This window comes from Chiloscyllium punctatum, chromosome 19 (genome assembly GCF_047496795.1).
Source record: "Chiloscyllium punctatum isolate Juve2018m chromosome 19, sChiPun1.3, whole genome shotgun sequence".
NCBI lineage: Eukaryota > Metazoa > Chordata > Chondrichthyes > Orectolobiformes > Hemiscylliidae > Chiloscyllium > Chiloscyllium punctatum.
Window position 1 is genome coordinate 75525331 of NC_092757.1, and position 18624 is coordinate 75543954.

The window sequence follows — 18624 nt, forward strand, 5'->3', positions numbered from 1 at the left end:
ATGTTCTGGAGCTGAGATGACTGACATCCAACAACTGCAACATTTATCTTTGTGCTAGATACAACTCCAACCAGCAGAGGAGGTTTCCCCCGATTTCCACTAACTCTAGTTCTGCTAGTCACTAAAGTAGAATACTTATTTCTAAAAATCCGGTTAATTCAATTTTATATTGATATGCCTATACATGAATTCAGGAAAACTGATAGGTGGAAAATTTTGATGACTGAAATTACAGATCATAGATATCTTCACCATAACAATGGTGCAGTTTTGTGGCTTACTTTACATGTTTGAACTTAAACTACAATTAGTGCTTAAATACTTAATTCTGCAGAACAAAGAAAATTCAGTTTTGCAGTGAATGTAACAAGTTTAAAAGAGAGATATGATTTGCTGCTTTCATGCTTGCATCTTTGTGAACAATAGTGTTGAAAATAGTTTTCTTGCTCAACTGCATTTTTGCAACATGTTTTAAAAATGCTTGTTGAAATTGTGTAATTGTAAGAACAAGTACTAAAACAGTTGATCCGCCCTAAGAGTGATTTCTTAAAAAAGAAACACGATTTCAATTTTTTTTCACAGATGCACCATTTGAATTGATAGTTTCTAGTTTTAAGTTAGCACAGAAGTTTTCATGGAGTGTTCTGACCACAGTATCAACAAAACTCAACTGCTGGAGTTAAAACAATATGAAGATAACTTTGAAGTATAGAATGCTTAATCTATCAAGAATGTTCTTAGCATATTTAGCCAGGAGGATGCTCTTTCAAAGTTTTTGCAGACCATAAGAGGCAGCTGACATATCTGCATCATGGGATATTTGGCGGAAAACTTAGGTAACTGAAAATGTGCCGACTTGACACAAAGAATCATATGAATAATTATCGAGATCAGAGAAGAGCAAGATGGAGAGATGATGTAATTAAAGAAACAGCTTGTCAAATAAAATTTGGTAACACTATCAATTTTCTACTCAAACACAAAGGAAAGTTCCATCAACTGAATAATGCGGACAAAGACAAGGAAGTCTGGGGAATTGTGAGAATAGCAGTAAGAAACCAACAGCATCTTTCAAACCAAGGACCATTACCACCAAAATCCTGCGATCTCTCCCTAATGGCATTCTGCTTCTACCTACAGAAAACAGATTGCGGTAGTTCAAGAAACCAGGTCACCACCACCTTCTCAAGGCACCACCTGGTCAGTATTGACAAGGTGGGCTAAAGTGCCTGTTTCCATTATGACTGTATGACTCCAAGGTAGGTATGAATTGATTTTTAAAATGTAAGCAGATCCCACATATTGAGAGCAAATAGCCCAACCTTTCAACCTCAAATTGTAAGAGAATACTTTTCTTTTAAAGTGAGCAGTGAAAGGCCTATTTATAACGTCATATTTAGTTATTTCACCCAACTGATAATAAGTTTCCCACTCTCCCACGTGCAAAATAAAAACTAGATGAAGAAAATGCCGGAAATGAAAGTCAGATCAGAATCTGATGATTCCAGTTCACCACTTGCTCTTCTGGCCTCCCTGTTGAACACCAGGCACCAATACCTTGAGACACACTTCATGAGCAGCGACTGCATGCAACCTGGCCAGCAAGACTACCAGGTTTTTGTCAGCAAAATAGGTAACATTTCCCTCAGTCTGAAAGGGTTAGGAGAACTGACAGGAACTTGCAAGCTGCTAGCACTTGATCAAGTGCACAGTTGGGTTTTAAAGATGGTGTCAGCACTCAGACACTTGGGAAATGCCAACAGTTGCCAGCACCTCCATCTGTGTGAAGTGGGAGCAGACCACGAGTGGGACACCATCAGGACATGGTGTATAACTAGTGAGACGAGTCTGGGAAGCTTGTGTGAAAAAAGAAACTTCGCTCATACTCAGAAAGGAACCCTCTGAAATTCAAAAGATTAACAATTAACCAATTTCAAGCAGAATTCACAACACTATAATGTAGAACCTCTCAGACCATCCACGTGAGTGGGAATTTTCCTACCATGAACATACCTAATAAAACTCCCTCACTTTTAACCAGACATTCAACTCTGGACAGTTTTTGGTGATGAACACCATTATATGCGTTGATGATGAGATACACTACTCCCGGGCAGAGGAAACAAGGTGGTCAATGAAGGGGTGAGAATTTTTATTTCACTATAAGTAGTTAAGACAGGCCTACCTCGCAGTTTCAGAATTAGTAATTTAAGGGGATATCAATGCCTGGTGACTCAAGGTAGAGCAATCAAATCATACTGGGGTATGAAGTGACAAAGACAGTCAAAATCATGGCACGCGAGGCAGGTCAGAATCAAGGAATAGAACACAGCCAAGAGAGCTTAAGGTCGGATTCTTAAGGGGCTTCATTGTAGAAATGCTGACAGGATGCTTCCCCTCGTGGGAGGGTCAAGGACCAGACGGCATAGTTTTAGAATAAAGTGGTCCCAATTTAAGGCTGAGATGAAGGGAAATTTCTTTTCTCGTGTCTTTGGAACTCCGTGCCACAGGGAACTGTGTATAATTAAGGCTCACAGATTCTTGATCAGCAGGGGAAATCAAGTGTTACGGGAAAGGAAAGAAGACACAACGAATGTCGGATCTACCATGATCCTAAGCAATGGCGAAGCAGGCTCAAGGGTCCAAATGGTCAACTCCTGTTCCTATTTCTTATGGTCTTACCAGAATCATTGTCAGATAAATAGAACAGAATCAGCAGGGGTAGATTAGTGCCATTGTGCAACAGAGGTCTAAATCCCCATATGGCAGGGGTCGTGACTAAATATGGTCATAAAAATACAAGTTAGAAACTTCAGGTAGTGATGAGTGGAAACCTACTGAGCTGTCCGAAGAAAATACTTTTATCTGGGGGCTCTAGGAGTTGATACCCAAGTTCCTGGTTGACTAAAATAGAGGAAATTGATAGTGAAGATTGTGAAAAAGGGTTGAAATCCCGGGAGCTACCAAATAAGCAAACAATGTGATGGGATGTCCAGCAATGGAACAAGGTGACGATATAATTAATAGCTAGTTAGGACTAAGGAAACAAGCCCAGAAACCATGTCACACAATAACTGAATCAGTGGTAGAAAGTTAGGAGTTAGGGAAAGGTTAGTAAACTTACATTGGAAGTAGCACAATACTGTTGAATATATATATATTTTAAAATTGTGCATCAGTTCTTTGGGTTTGTGTTCATAATTGGTAAATATGAACGTGTGTGAAATAAGGTTGTATTAAGTTGGCTTAAAATTAAAGTGAGCAGCAACCAGAAGAAGCTATGACAAAAATGAGAATTTAAGTTACTGGAAAACATTCTAACTTACATTGTTTTCAAAATTAGGGTCAAAGCTTCTGGTGATTTCCTCCCCTGTCTCCCATAGCTGCCTGGGATTTGTCCACTTTTAAACCCATTTTAAAAATTCCTCACTCCCTGTATCAATCTGAAGAACCTCAGTCATTCTTCCTAAATTCTATACCCTCCTTCTCCCAAGTAAAGACAGTTGCTGAATCTGCAACAGTGCTAAAACAATTCTTTTCCTCTATTCTGGAGTCTGAGATAGAAAAAAAAACTCACCATGGATTTATTTTTGCATTTATGACATCTGTGTGCTTGAATTTGTGACTTTATAATTTGGATTAAAATTATTGAATGGTTAGGTCCTACTTGGCAAACCACGCTGAGCACTTCACTGATTAGGACTTTGAAATCCAAACAACCAGCGACAATTGTCTATGTGACTACAGGAGGAAAGACCAGTAGAAATAATGGACACATGAAAACACAATGAGTAGTAAGTCCTAACTGGTGCTGACCAGTTAGTTTCCATGGTCCTCTATGTTTTCTCTTTACAGGACCATGGAAACTACAGTACTGCTTGGCAACCACAATTGCAGAAGGAACTATGTCGTTGATCAGGGATCTCAGCAAGGCCTTTTCCACCAAAATTAAAGGCGATACCACTTATGAGGAGGAGAGTGGCCCACTAAATGTTTAAGTGGTTCTTGTGATGAATGATAGGTCCAGGGGTAGGATTCTATCGGCCCTGGTTCAAGTCCCACCTGTTACAGAGGAGTGTAATAATATCTCTGAACAGGATGATTAGAAAAATAGGTTATTTTTTAAAAAATGGAACACAAATGTCACAGTTAACAATCAGCATGAATAAGGAGTAGCTCAGGGTAGTTCAGAATGGAGAATGACAGTGCCTGAAGAGTAAAGGGAAGACCATTTAGAATGGAGATCAGGAGAAACTTCTTCAGCCAGTAAGTGGTGAATCTATGGAATTCATTGCCGCAGAAAGCTGTGGAGGCCAGGTCATTGAGTGTATTTATATGTTCTTGAGTATCAAGGGGATCAAGTGTTATGGGGAGAAAGCAGGAGAATGGGATTGAGAAATTTATCAGCCATGATTGAATGGCAGAACAGACTCAATGGGCTGAATGACCTAATTTCTGCTCCTATGGTTTAATGAAGCTGCAAAGCATAGCAATGTAAATTATCTTTATACCTAAAGTTGCCATATCTACGATTGGTATTATCTATCATAATTTAACCCTTATCATCACCAAGTTTTAATCAAATTGTCCATTTGTCAAATCAATATTAATGTTGACTGAAGGTTCACATTTTAGGTAATATGTTCATGGTTTGGAGCTGAATGAAAGAAGCATGGAGCTCAACAGTCCTGCCAGAGACACCTATTCAATTGTAACCTCTAATTTAAGAAACAAATGAATTGCTAGAATAATTGTGTTAAGCCAGTCGGTACTTACATCTGATATTCGCACTTCATTAATAATGAGCTTGTTGATGAAATTTTAAAATTCCAATGGAACTTAACTAATATGGTAGTAGAATACTTAATACAGGGCTATTGGAAGGTAACAGTTCACCAAAGGATGTTTCAGTATCCAAACACATGACCCAGTCAGATTCACTCCTGAAGGCATCTCGTGATTGGCTACAGAGAATGTTGTCTGCCCTCATTTTGTTGGGATAGGGAACAAGATTTGCATAGCTGGATTCTAATGTACTGTAGGATAGTGAAAAACAGAAATACTGTATGACCACTAGTAAGCCACAAAATCAGTACGGTAATATCCACTGAGTAGGGATCAACTCTAGTTTCTGCTTCCATGTCAGGCCCCAATGACAATTGGGCATTTGGTGATAATTAACACCTGGCCATCACATAGGGATCTGATGAATTTAACTGCTAATCCTAAAATACCAGGTTCCTGAAGGGAAACAAATCCCAAAACTGCTAGAATGCGATATGAGGAGAGAGGACCAAGCTGAAATGAAGCAGTATCGGTGAAGCCAACAAGTCGTCAAATAACTGGAAGAAAATGTGGAAGTCAAATAGAAAATTCAGAGTAATGGTAGACAGTTTGGAACTGGGGTATTAGGATGGACTTCTGCCCCAGATTAGAATTGCTTCCTATGTATTGGTGGTTGTTCAGTTCCTAATTCCTATTGGACTTATGATTGAATGCCATAGCTAGAGTAGCAACCAAAGGGCTGAGCAAGCCAGGACAAGTTAGACAATCTAGAAAATGTAACCATAAAAATATAACCACCTGTCAGGCCAACAATAATGAAGGAAGGAGCATTGGGAGGTTTTACACAAGTTACAGTTTATTTCAGCACATGATCAGCATGACATAAGTCTCAGGCAGGCAAGATCTTAAGAGGATGCTAGGTAAGGATCCAAAGCTAGTCAAAATTGGTAGGATTCCCAGATTATTTGACTAGCAGAGGACCTGCTCTGTTTCTGATACTTTCTCCTCCACTCTCCACCCCTAAAATGGAAACATGACCAATGGATTCAGCCATGGCAAGGGGTCATCATCACTGTGCAATGATGACAGGAAAAAAATCAAGGAGGAACAAATGCACCAGACAATCCCAGACCAGCAACAATCTTCAGCAGCTGTTAGAACAGCCTCTACCTGAAGGTCCCCTCAGGATCTGTCGGAGATAAGAGCTTGGACCACCTATACTGCCCTCAATATCATTTCCTCCATGTGTGAGGAGCATTGATACATTGACTGAGGATATTTCAGGACACCCTCACACAACTAGGTCATCCAATGGAGCTGGATTTGTGAACTGAAGCAGTGAGCTACCCTCCTATCCCTGTGACCATCAAACTGACAGCTGTTATGAAAGTGTCTGCTTCCAGGATCCATTGCAAAGCTGTGTGGGATCTCTCAATCCTCAACAAACAAATGTATCAAGACTGTTATTGATGCAATTTTTGCTAGATCACACCAATTCATCACATTTCCCCATGACAAGATCAGTGTTGCAGCCAACACAGAAGGCTTAATCAATAAAGCTGGATTATCCCAGATGCAGGGAGTAAACACACAATGAGTGCTGTATTATAATATGGCAAACTTCAACAATAGAAAAGGCTTCCACTAAGTAAACATGCAAGTCATCAGTGATCATTGGCACCACATCTTCAAGATCTGTGCTAAATGAAGCTGCCTTTATGTCTACAGCCTGGATCACTTTCAGGTTTATGCTTCATGGAAAGGACCAAATTTTTGAGGACAGCTCTGTGAAGCAAAGGCTACTCTCTGCAATTATGGTTGCTGATTCAATTACACAACCACTCACTGAGGTTGAGCCTAAATATAAAGTACCTCACTTTTGCACCAAAATTAGGAGAAAACAAGGACAATGAGAAGGAAAGCACCGTCAGCACGATTGAGCAGTGAAGTGTCAGGTGCAACAAGCCAGACTAGACTTACTTGACACTGCTTTCAATAGATGTGAAACAAAATCAAATTGCAGGAAAAAGCTCAGCAGGTCTGGGAGCATCTGTGGACAGAAAGCAGAGTTAAAGTTTCAGGTCTAGTGACCCAATCTGCAGAACTGATTTTAGCTAGGAAAAAGTTGATATATATGTTAGAGAAGGGACATTGGGGGGTGGAGAGAGGGCAAAGAGACCCAGACAGACAGAGGGAGAGAGAGTGAACCAGTGAGGCAGAATGGGTAAAGATCAGCCTGGGAGAATAAATAGCTGTTGTGGCAGATAATGAGCAGTTTGTGGTGGCAATCCATGTGATGACAAGGCCTAGTATCTGATGGTTAGGGTAAGGACATGCAAGGCGGCGCTCAGGCCCTAAAATTATTGAAAGTTGCAAGGTTCCCAAGAAGATGATGAGATGTTATTCTTCCAATTTGCTCTGAGCTCCATTATAGCACTGTAGCAAGCCCGAGACAGATGTCAGCCAGGGAACACGGTTTGTTCCACAAACCATAAACAAGGAATCTCTAATATCTGCTGCTACTATGAGCCAAATTCTTCTAAATCATGTGATTAACCTACAATATTAACCAACAATGCTCATAATACCAACTTCAAAGTCATTTAAACTATAACAACTTGCTTTTGGAAGCAAAGAATTGGATTCTCAGCAATATCAAAACTATTAGCTGAACTCTCTAATTTAGAAATTACCAAATCTAGCCAACTGACTTTAAACATTTATGGTAAATCAATTCAGTACTATCTGTCAACTTCTGAAGAGACAGGAAAATTGCATGTTAATATTACATGGATATCTCACAGATTGTTATTTTTCCTTTGGACAGCAATATACTCATTGCATATCTCTAATAGGTTCTGTTTTTGTTTCAGTTTTTAATCCATGCATCCAATAATACAATTTATTTTGCTAACAATGAAATTCTGACTATGTTTATTTAGCAAGATAGAAGTTAAGAAATCACACTAATTCCCTGTTCCTGTGAGACAAAATAGTAATACAAATACCTGTAGTACTTATCTATTTTGTCTGTCCAAACATTTTTGAAATCATATTATTTACCCGACTAAGGCCTATGTGGTAACTGCTCTTCTCTAAATCCAATGACTCCAGAAGTTCTTCCACTGCCTACAAGTGAAAAAGAAACATTATGAGTCTCAAATGTAAATGTAATCATTTTTAAAAAACAAATTTATCCTTTTCATGTGATGTACATTGTCCATAAAGATTGGAATTTCCAGTTAAGATATTTACTGTCAGGATTCAATGAGTAAAACACTTGGTTTCAAAGTATAATCTCGTGTTGGAGCATTCTTGATTGTTTGTTTAAATCAGATCATGCAGCAAGCCTCCTCCAAAGGTAGGACTTTGGAAATGCATCGAGTATAGATTACTTTATGTATTATTCTCATGGAGGCTTAGTTTCATTTAACTATGTTATCCACATCTCTGCATACCCAAAACAAAAAGGCTGGAATGAAGACATCAGAACTAATTTCAGTAATTAAAATCATATTTCTGTTAGTTAATCATTTTAAATAGCCCATACACAAATACATTTTTCAAAAGAAACTAAGAGGTTAATTCTCAACTACTGGTAAAAATAAAGTTAAACTTAAGCTTACAGTTAAAACACTTCAACTCTAATGGCACCACGGATACTGGTAGTTCAAATCAAATAGTAAGAATGCTTGAATCTCTTGATTGCAACACTAAGTTTGCCTCTACTAAGTTGTTTGTAATGGTTTTACAATGCTATACTTTTAAAGCCAGGCTCCAAACACTGCATACTGAAGAGACTTTTGTGTTTGTTCGTTGCCACAGTGATAAATTCACTACACAACATGTACTGCCTTATATGGAAGATGCCTTTTGTGTATCATTTTTCACTATTACAATGTGCCTGCAGTTTAAAATCAAATAGCCCTCTAATTAACATTTCAGTAAATACTCTACCATATCAATGAGGTGGTGGTCAATCCTTGCATCATCATTTAACCTTCCAACAATTGTGCTTTTACTTGAAAAATGGTGAGATATTCAATTTCTGAATATTTTTATATCAAACATAACTGTGATGTAATCCACTTCTCCCACAGAATATAGTTTAAAAATATGGTCAGTGAGTAACTAGAGACAGTTTGATTTTCTTGTTTATCAGAAGAATCAATTTTCAATTGTTTATCTAAATGGTATTTAAAACCATTAGTTTACAACATTGAATATTTTTTCCCTCAGGTCAAGTAACACGATTTGTGTGTTCCTGTGACATATAAGCAAAATTAACTTGTACAATTTGAGGTCCATAGCCAGTTTATTTTGGGTCAGGATGAAACAAACAAAATGTCATATCTAAACTGCTCCAGTTGTAACCTGAAGTTCTATACCATGAAGTAAGAGATTAACAGCAGTCCCTATCTGTGTAATTTTGCTATTGTGGAGGGTAGAAGTTACTACTTTGAGGTAATCCAGACAGTGCTACAACTTTCTTTGCATATTAAAATCACAAAGCAGAAATTTTACTTATTCAAATAATTGTCCTTTAATACTGGAAAATGATATGATAGAGATAGTTTTGGTAGAATATTCAATGCTACTATAATTTTCTTTTAAGCAATGGATTTGAAACTCATCAACATTATGCTTCAATTTTTATTTTCTTAACTAATTACTGACAGATTAGGTATAATTCTAAATAGCAGGAGAATCGATGTTTCGGGCATGAGCCCTTCTTCAGAAAGTTCAGGAGCCCTTCTCCTGCTCCTTGGATGCTGCCTGACCTGCTACACTTTTCCAGCAACACATTTTCAGCTCTGACCTCCAGCATTTGCAGTCCTCACTTTCTCCTATAACTCTAAATAACAATGCTTTGAGATAGGTGGATCCAGCCCTTTTACATACTTTCAACTAATTATGTTTTGTGTTACTCAGCAGTACACTGTCGTGATTGGAATGAGGTCAGCTAGGTGGATCTCAAAGAATATGATTTCCCTGTTTAGGGCTGTTAACTTGGTCCAGACAGCCCTGGTGGACAGATATAAACATGAATGTCAGGGGCTCTGTTCAGTCTAGGAGTCAGCTCTGTGCTAGCTGGGTCAGAGTCTAGTACTATGCACTTAATAAACCAGGCCAGACCCCCTTAAAACATTTCAACAAAGTAGCCTGGATTCTAACTTTGCCAATTGTTTCAAGCAGACGTACACTGGATATTCCAGGAGTGATGCAGATGGTCCAATCACTCAGTTTTAAATAAAAAAAGAATTTATTTACAAGATTACCAAATAAAACAAACAAAAGAGAACAGAACATAGAATAACTTAAGTTATCCAAAAACCCAACAGACTAATGATGCTGTTCCAAATTCCTGCAACAAATCCCAAAAATACTTCTTGGCACAAAAGAAAAATAAAATCAAACGCAGGGTATTACGAGAGAGTGATAGAGCACGTGCATGTTAGCGGGAGCGAGAACGCGCGAGAGTGACAGCCATTCAGCATTGAACACCTTCTTCCATGTAGCTGTTTCTTGGACCAGCAGCCCCAAACTGACTGCTTTCAGTGATCAGACTCCTATAAAAAACCAAACCAAATGAAAAGCTCAGCTGGGAGAATTGGTCAACCCCCTTTCATTGTCACAGTCACAGGAGGTGTACAGCACAGAAACAGACCCTTCAGTTCAACTCGTCCATGTCGATGAGAAATCCTAACCTAATCTAGTCCCATTTGCCAGCACTTTTCCCACATTCCTCCAAACCCTTTCTATTCATATACCCATCCAGATGCCTTCCTCTGACAGCTCATTCCATACACGCACTACCCTGTGTGTGAAAAAGTTGCCCTTTAGGTCCCTTTTAAAATTTTCCCCTCTCGCCCTAAACCTATGCCCTCTACTTCTGGACACCTCACCCCAGGGAAGAAAACCTCGTCTATTTACCCTACCCTTGCCCCCCCCATGATTTGATAAACATTTATAAAGTCACCCCTCAGCCTCCAACGCTCCAGGGAAAACAGCCCCAGCCTATTCAGCCTCTCCCTGTAGTTCAAGTCCTCCAACCCTGGCAACATCCTTTTAAATCTTTTCTGAACTCTTTCAAGTTTGACAACATCCTTCTGATAGGAAGGAGACCAGAATTATACACAATATTCCAAAAGCGGCCTAACCAACGTCCTGTACAGCCACAACATGACCTCCTAACTCCTATACTCAAGGCTCTGACTGATAAAGGAAAGCATATCCTATCTACCTGCAACTCCACTTGCAAGGAACTATGAACCTGCACCCCAAGGTCTCTTTGTTCAGCAACACTCTCTAGGACCTTAAACGAATGGTAAGTCCTGCTCTGCTTTGCCTTTCCAAAATGCAGTACCTCACATTTATCTAAATTAAACTCCTCAGCCCATTGGCCGATCAGATCAAGACCCCATTATACTCGGAGGTAATTTTCTTCGCTGTCTACTACACCTCCAATTTTGGTGTCATCTGCAAACTTACTAACTATACTTCCTACGTTCACATCCAAATCATTTATGAAAATGAAAAACGGTGGACCCAGCATCAATCCTTGTGGCACACCAATGGTCACAGGCCTCCAAGTCAGAAAAGCAATCTTACACCACCACCCTCTGTCTTCTACCTTCAAGCCAGTTCTGGACCAAATGGCTAGCATTCACTGTCTTCGATGAGATCTAACCTTGTTAACCAACCTACCACTTGGAACCTTGTTGAATATCTTACTTGCAGTCCATATAGATCATGTCCACCTCATCAATCAATGCCCTCAACAATCCTCTGTTATTTCTTCAAAAAAACTCAATCATATTCGTGAGGTATGATTTCCCACACACAAAACAATGCTGACCAAGTTTTTTTTTTCCTGAGACAGTATCTATTAGCTATAATAAAATTGGCCCTAAAAGCCCTCAAACTTAGACATTTTGGAATCGCTGCTTTTATGACCTCAGCATAACCTTGTTAGAGAAGCATCATCACCACAGCACATCTAAAGAAAGGGCAACTTGGTGATGGGATACCGGCCTTTGCAGAGTCATTTCACTGGCAATGAGAGAAATACATGCTCCGAATAGATTTGCTCATAACAGTTGTCTTTGAATTGGGGTAAGCATTTCTGACATAATGTCGCTGTTTGGGAAACTTGATCCTGCTGTTGAAGCATGTGGAAAGAATGGGGTATTTTTCTAGGCAAATGATATTGGGGCAGATAAAAAGCAACAAGTAATTCTCCTGACGGCATGTGGACCCACAGCGTGTTTGGTTATTAGGGGCCTAACTTTCCTGGAGGCACCAGATACTAAATCCTTTCAACAGTTGATGCATTGAGTTAAGGAATATTATGACCCAAAGCCTCCTCTAATTCTTAGATTAGAGAATCCGCATCGGGATTCTTGATGAGATGATGACGACTGGCAGAGGCATGTGATTTTGGTTTAACCCTTAAGATGGTGAGACGCCATTTGGTATGTGGGATTTCAGATGTAACCATGCAAACACACCTAATAGCTGAAGCCCAATTGAACTTCAAAACAGGCACTACAACTAGCTCTGTCATTAAAAAAATATGACAAGTGCAGCTTACGAGTGACAGGGTATGCCAATGGAAGTGGACACCCTTGCCAGGCTAACAGTTTGGGGAACACCATTGGCTGAACCCAATTGCATAGACTCACTCAGGACATATTCTGAACAGAGGGAGCCTAGGTCAGCCCACAACAAAACCCCAAAACAAAGCAAACCTCGACCAAAAGGTTAGAATTTTCTCAAGGATACATTGTACTGGCTACTGGCTTGTGGACTTGAGACAAGAGTCCCACTAGCCCTGAATCGAGTAAGAGAACTTGCAGGCCGGTATCCAGGACAGTACACACCCTGAGAAGTCCACCTATAGCTGGTTTGGAACAGTTAGATTGCTTAGCAACATCAAAATCAGAACCAATCAAAATAAACCTCTATTTAAATGGTTACCCAGTTCTAATGGATGTCGATACCAGTACAGCTCTGTCAGTGATTACCAAACCAGTCTTCACCAAAACTCCCCCTAGACTCGAACCCTTAAGTTTGTGTAAGACGTCGGCCAGAATGAGAACCTACAGATTAAGGGCACAACTTTGGCTCATGGGCAAAAATTGATTGAGAAAGATTCAGCTTGATTGGCTCAACATTTTTCTATTAAGAAATAGCTGCCTGAGTAAAGTCCTAACTAAACATCATAAGTTTCTAAGGGAGATCAAGGGACTATTAAAGGGGCCAAAGGCACTTTACATGTTAACCAAGAAGCAATTCCACAATTTTGCAAGTCCCGCCCAGTTACCTTGTGTGCAAAAGTAAAGGCAGAAAGCAGAAGGCTGAAAAGCAGTCCAGTGCTGCCCAGTGAAATGGGCAGCACTGGTTGCACCGATTGTGAAGCCCGACAGGTCAGTTCGCCTTTGTGGGGATTTCAAACAAACAGTGAACAGCTTTTCACAGCTGGAGAAATATCCAATCCCTCACATAAAGGGCTTATACAAAAAACTGTCAGGGATCTGTTCTTCATGAAGCTGGACATGAGCCATGAGTACATGCAATGGAGGTTAAATGAGGATTCCCAGAAATATGCTATAATAAATACCCATAAGTGTCTGTACCAATATGCAAGAGTGAATTATGGGTTATCAGCCTGTGCCATTTTCCAGTGGACAATACAGAACATTTCACAAGTTTTACCCCAGGTGACCATTTATCTGGATGACAAGCTAATAACTGCAAAGACCAAAGAGCGTTTAGAGAACTTGGACACAGCGCTTAAACATTTCTCCAAGGCCTTAGAAGGGAAAAAAAATCTGTAGACCAAGCACCCCAAGTCACCTACTTGGACTACAGAATTGACAAAACTGTGTTATACCCATTGCACAGATATAGTGAGGGCAAGCAAGGGTGTGCCGGTTTCCATGTCTGTACTGGAACTTCGGTCTTTCCTTGGATTGATGAATTTTCTGCAATAATTCACATGTAACCTGCCTTCCATCCTGAGACCCTTAAATTTGCTATTGGAAAAGGGTCAGCCTTGGAAATGGTCTTGTAGCCTTTAGTGAAGTGAAGCCTTTAGCCTTTCGCCGTCTAAGGTGCTGGCAACTACAATTCTAAACGACATGTGATGGTGACATGCGATGCCTCCCTATACGACATCAGGGTATTGTTGGCTCACTGATGGTCCAGTGGAGAGGAACACCTGATAGTGTATGCTTCCCAGACTTTGGCTGTTGCCAAAAAAGAGATATGCCCAGATAGAGAAGGAAATTTTGGTGGGCATCTTTGGTGTGAGAATGTTTCACCAACCTCTATGGTCATAAATTTGTAATTGTAACAGACCAGAAACCCCTGCTATGGCTACTTAAAGGGTTGGGCTGTCCATAGCTTCAGGCCTAATTCAGCGGTGGGACCATATGACGATAAGAGCAGAAATTAGGCCATTCAGCCCATCAAGTCTGCTCCATCATTTGACAATGGCGGATACATTTTTCAACTCAAATTTTCCCACTTTCTCCCCGCAACCTTTGATTCCCTTGACAATCAAGAAATTATCTATCTCTGTTAAGTATGCTCAATGACCTGGCCTCCCCAGCCCTCTGTGGCAATGAATTCCACAGATTCACCACTCTCTGACTAAGAAGTTTCTCCTTATCTTTGTTCTAAATGGTCTTCCCTTTATTCTAAGGCTCTACCCTTGGGTCCTAGTCTGTCTTGCCAACGGAAAACCTCCCAATGTCCACTCTGTCCAGGCCATTCTGAAAGTTTCGATCAGATACCCCCTCATCCTTCTTAACTCCATTAAGTATAGTCCCAGGGTTCACAAATGTTCCTTTTATGTTAACTCTTTCATTCCTGGGATCATTCTTGTGAACTTCCTCTGAATCCGCTCCAGGGCCAATACATCCTTCCTGAAGTGTGGAACCCAAATTTGCTCACAATACTCTGAATGTGGTCTGACCGGACTCTTACAAAGCATCAGATGTACATCCCTGCTTTTATATTCTAGCCCTTTCGAGATGAATGGCAACATTTTATTTGCATTCCTAACTACCAACTCAACCTGCAAGTTTACCTTAAGAGAATCCTGGTTAGGACTCCCAAGTCCCTTTTACTCCAGATTTCTGAATTTTCTGATTTAGAAAATAGTCTATGCCTTTATTCTTCCTACCAATATTTCCCACATTGCATTTCATGTGCCATTTTTTAGCCCACTCTCCTAACCTGTCCAAATCCTTCTGCAGCCTGCCTGCCTCCTCAATACTATCTACCCCTCCATCTATTTTTGTACCATCTGCAAAATTCACCAGAAAGCCCTCAATTCCTTCATCCAGATCATTAATGCATAAAATGAAAACTTGTGGTCCCAACACTGACCCTTGTGGAACACCATTAGTCACTAGCTTCCATCCTGAGAACGATCCACTTATCCCCAGTCTCTGCCTTCTCCCAGACAGTCAATCTTCTATCCATGCTAGTACCTTGCCTTTAACACCATGGGCCCTCATCTTACTTAGAAGCCTCCTGTGTGGCACCTTAACAAAGGCTTCTGGGAGAGGAGATAGATAACATCCCTTGGTTCGCCTTGGTCTAACCTGCTCGTCATCTCAAAAGGATTCTAACAGATTTGTCTGGCATGACCTCCTTTTGATGAAACCATCCTGACTTTGCCCTATTTTACCATGCACTTCCAAGTATTCAGAAATCTTATCCTTCACAATAGACACCAAAATCTTACCAGCAACTGAGGTCAGGCTAATCGGCCTATAATTCCCCACCTTTTGCCTTACTCCTTTCTTAAACAGGGGAGTTACATTAGCAATTTTCCAGTCCTCTGGGAACCTCCCTTACTCCAATGATACCAGAAAGATCACTACCAAAGGCTCCACCATCTCTTCAGCTATCGCCTTCAGAACTCAAGGATGTAGCCCATCTGGTCCAGGTGATTTAGACACTTTCAGACCTTTCAGTTTTTTCACCTTCTCCTTGGTGATGGTCACTATACTCATTTCTGGCCCCCAACTCTCTTGAATTTTTGGTATTTTAGTCGTGCTTTCCACTGTGAAGACCGATGCAAAGTGCTCATTCAGTTCCTCAGCCATTTCTTTGTTGCCCATTACCAGCTCTCCAGCAGTCCAATATATCACTTCTGCCTTTTGCCCTTTGTACATCTGAAGAAACTCTTGCAATCTTCCCTGAAATTACTGACTAGCTTACCTTTATACTTAATCTTTTCCCTCTTTACTTATTTCTTTGTTGTTCTGTTGGTCTTTGAAGGTTTCCTCATCCCACTGCCCTTCACCAAATTACATGCTTTCCCTTTTTCCTTTATGCTGTCCCTGACTTTCCTGGTCAGCCATGGTTGCCTCATCTTCCCTTTGGTATGCTTCTTTTTCCTCTGGATGATTTTGTACTGTGTCTCCCAAATTATTCCCAGAAACTCCTGCCATTGCTGTTCCAGTGTCTTTCCTACTAGACTCCTCTCCCAGTTAGTTCTGGTCAGCTCCTCCCTCATGCCTTTATGGTTGTCTTTATTCAACTGTAATACAGTTCCACATGATTCCCCTTTCTCCCTCTCAAACTGCAGAGTAAGTTCTATGAAATTATTGTCATTGCCTCCTAAGGGTTCCTTCACCTTAAGCTCCCTTATCAAGTCTGCCTCATTGCACAACATTAAATCTAGAACTGCCCCTTCCCTAGTGGACTCTACCACAAGCTGCTCCAAAAAGCCATCTTGTAGACATTCCACAAATTCCTTTTCTTGCAATCCACTAACAGCCTGATTTTCCAAGTCCACTTGCATATTGTAATGGCCATGAACACTGTAACCTTACCTCTATTACAAGTTTTTCTATATCTTGGTGTATCTCATGTGCCAAATCGTAACTATTTTTTTCCCATTATGTTTTTTTTCAATCTTTGCGGTTCCTCAATTCCACCCACACAGATTCTACATTATCTGCCCCTACTTCATTTATTGCTACAGATTTAATTACATTTTTCCCAAAAAGGCAACCCCAACCCCTCTGCCCAGCTGCTTGTCTTTTCGATAGGACATATATCCTTGGATATTTTGTTCCCGGTCCTGATCGCCTTGCAGCCATGTCTTTGTGATGCCCATCATATTATACCCACCATATCATACCTGCTAATTTTGATCTGCACAACCAGTTCATTTACCTTATTTCTTATACTGCGTGCATTCAAATACAACAGCTTCACTCCTGTATTGACTGTCCCTCTTCTCAGTGTTATTCATTTATTCCTAACCTTTCCAAACATTATCCTATTTTGTGTGCTGGAGACTTCAACAACCTCTCCTGAGTTCTCCTCTCAATTCATTTTTTCATATTTTTTTCAATGCAGAATACAACCCCATAGTTGTTAACCTGCAGGTTTGCTTCCCATTGGTAATAATACTTCTTGGGAGTTTTACCTTTCCCTTCCTCCCAACTTCCTAGTTTAATGTTCTGAGTGTGTACAATTACAAGTTGGAAAACCGTCCAGGAGACCAATGACTAACGCGGATGCCTTGAGCTGCCTCCCACTGCAGCTACTGAAAGAGTCCATTCTGATTTTTAACTTTCTGGACATCCTTCTGGTCAATGCTAACAACATCAGACCTTGGACACAAAAGGATCCGGTCATGACAAAACTAGACCAGCTGGTGGTAATGGGAGAAACAAAAGGGCCATCACAACTAGAATTGAAACTCTTCCGGACCCAGCAAGATCAGATCATCATAGAGGATAGCATATTATTTTGGTGAGCAAGTGTAATTGTCCCGAGCAAAGGTCACCATCAGATACTGGCTGAACACCATCAGGGGTTTCCAAAATGAAGATGTTGGCGAGAAGTTGTGCCTGGTGGCCAGGATTGGATTTCAACATAGTTGCGTCAGTGGGTCAGGGCCAAAGGGTGCCAACAAGGACCAAACCTACCATTAACAGCTGCCCATATTTGTGGGAATGGCAGGGTAAACCCTGGACTTGGTTATACATTGAGTATGTCGGTAGTTTAGTAGGTTCTATGTTTTTAGTCATTGTGAAAGCGCATTCAAAGTGGTTGGACATGCGCAGAACTCATCCATCAAACACTGAGATGACTGAAAAGTTGCGAGCATCCTTTGGAATACACAGATAATGCGCCATCATTTACCAGCCGAGAATGTGAGTATTTCTAAAGTCGAATGGGATTCAGCAAGTAAGGTCAGCTCCATACCATTCATCATTCAGTGGTCTGGCAGGAAGAGCAGTCCAAACTTTGAAGATAGGCTTAAAAAAAAAACAGCCTAAAGCTTCATTCGATACCAAACTATCCTGGTTCGTGTTTGATTATAGGACATCAGAGACTCCCACACAAGTCCAGACACAGCTCCAGCAGGATTGCTAATGGGAGAAGACTCCGCACAAGACTTCTCTGTGAGAGGCAGTTTACTTCAGGGGACAAAGTTTGGTGTTAACCACGGGAATAGCCCTGCATGCTTACAGGCATGGTTGACGGGAGGTCAGGTTCTGTGACATACAAAAGTTGGGGAAGGAGAAGTGATTCTGAACAAGCATGTGCATACATGAAAGCTGCAACCTCACAAATGGGATAGGAACAAAATATACCCAGCTCAGACTACCTGCCAAGACACTCAGAATCCATGAGTTCTCCCCTTCCGCCTGGAGTTGAAGAAATCTCCGAAGAGGAGATGGAGATGGAGATGGCAAATGTGGCCGTTACTGTTGACGATGATGAATTTCTTCAGAGATGCTCCAGGTGCAAGAGGTTGGCTACGGTCCAGTATACGCCGCCAGTATCCAAGGCAGAATC

The 18624-nt window shown here is 40.6% G+C and overlaps 1 protein-coding gene across 20 annotated transcripts in view; it reads right to left on the minus strand.

Annotated features, from left to right (window-relative positions):
* The window catches only part of myo18ab (myosin XVIIIA b), a 289512-nt gene that overhangs the window by 100999 nt on the left and 169889 nt on the right, over positions 1-18624 (minus strand). For all 20 annotated transcript variants that reach the window (XM_072589711.1, XM_072589710.1, XM_072589709.1 and 17 more), the window contains one exon: positions 7849-7914. In XM_072589711.1, coding sequence (XP_072445812.1) covers positions 7849-7914 — 66 coding nt within the window. The remainder of the gene's footprint in view (positions 1-7848; positions 7915-18624) is intronic.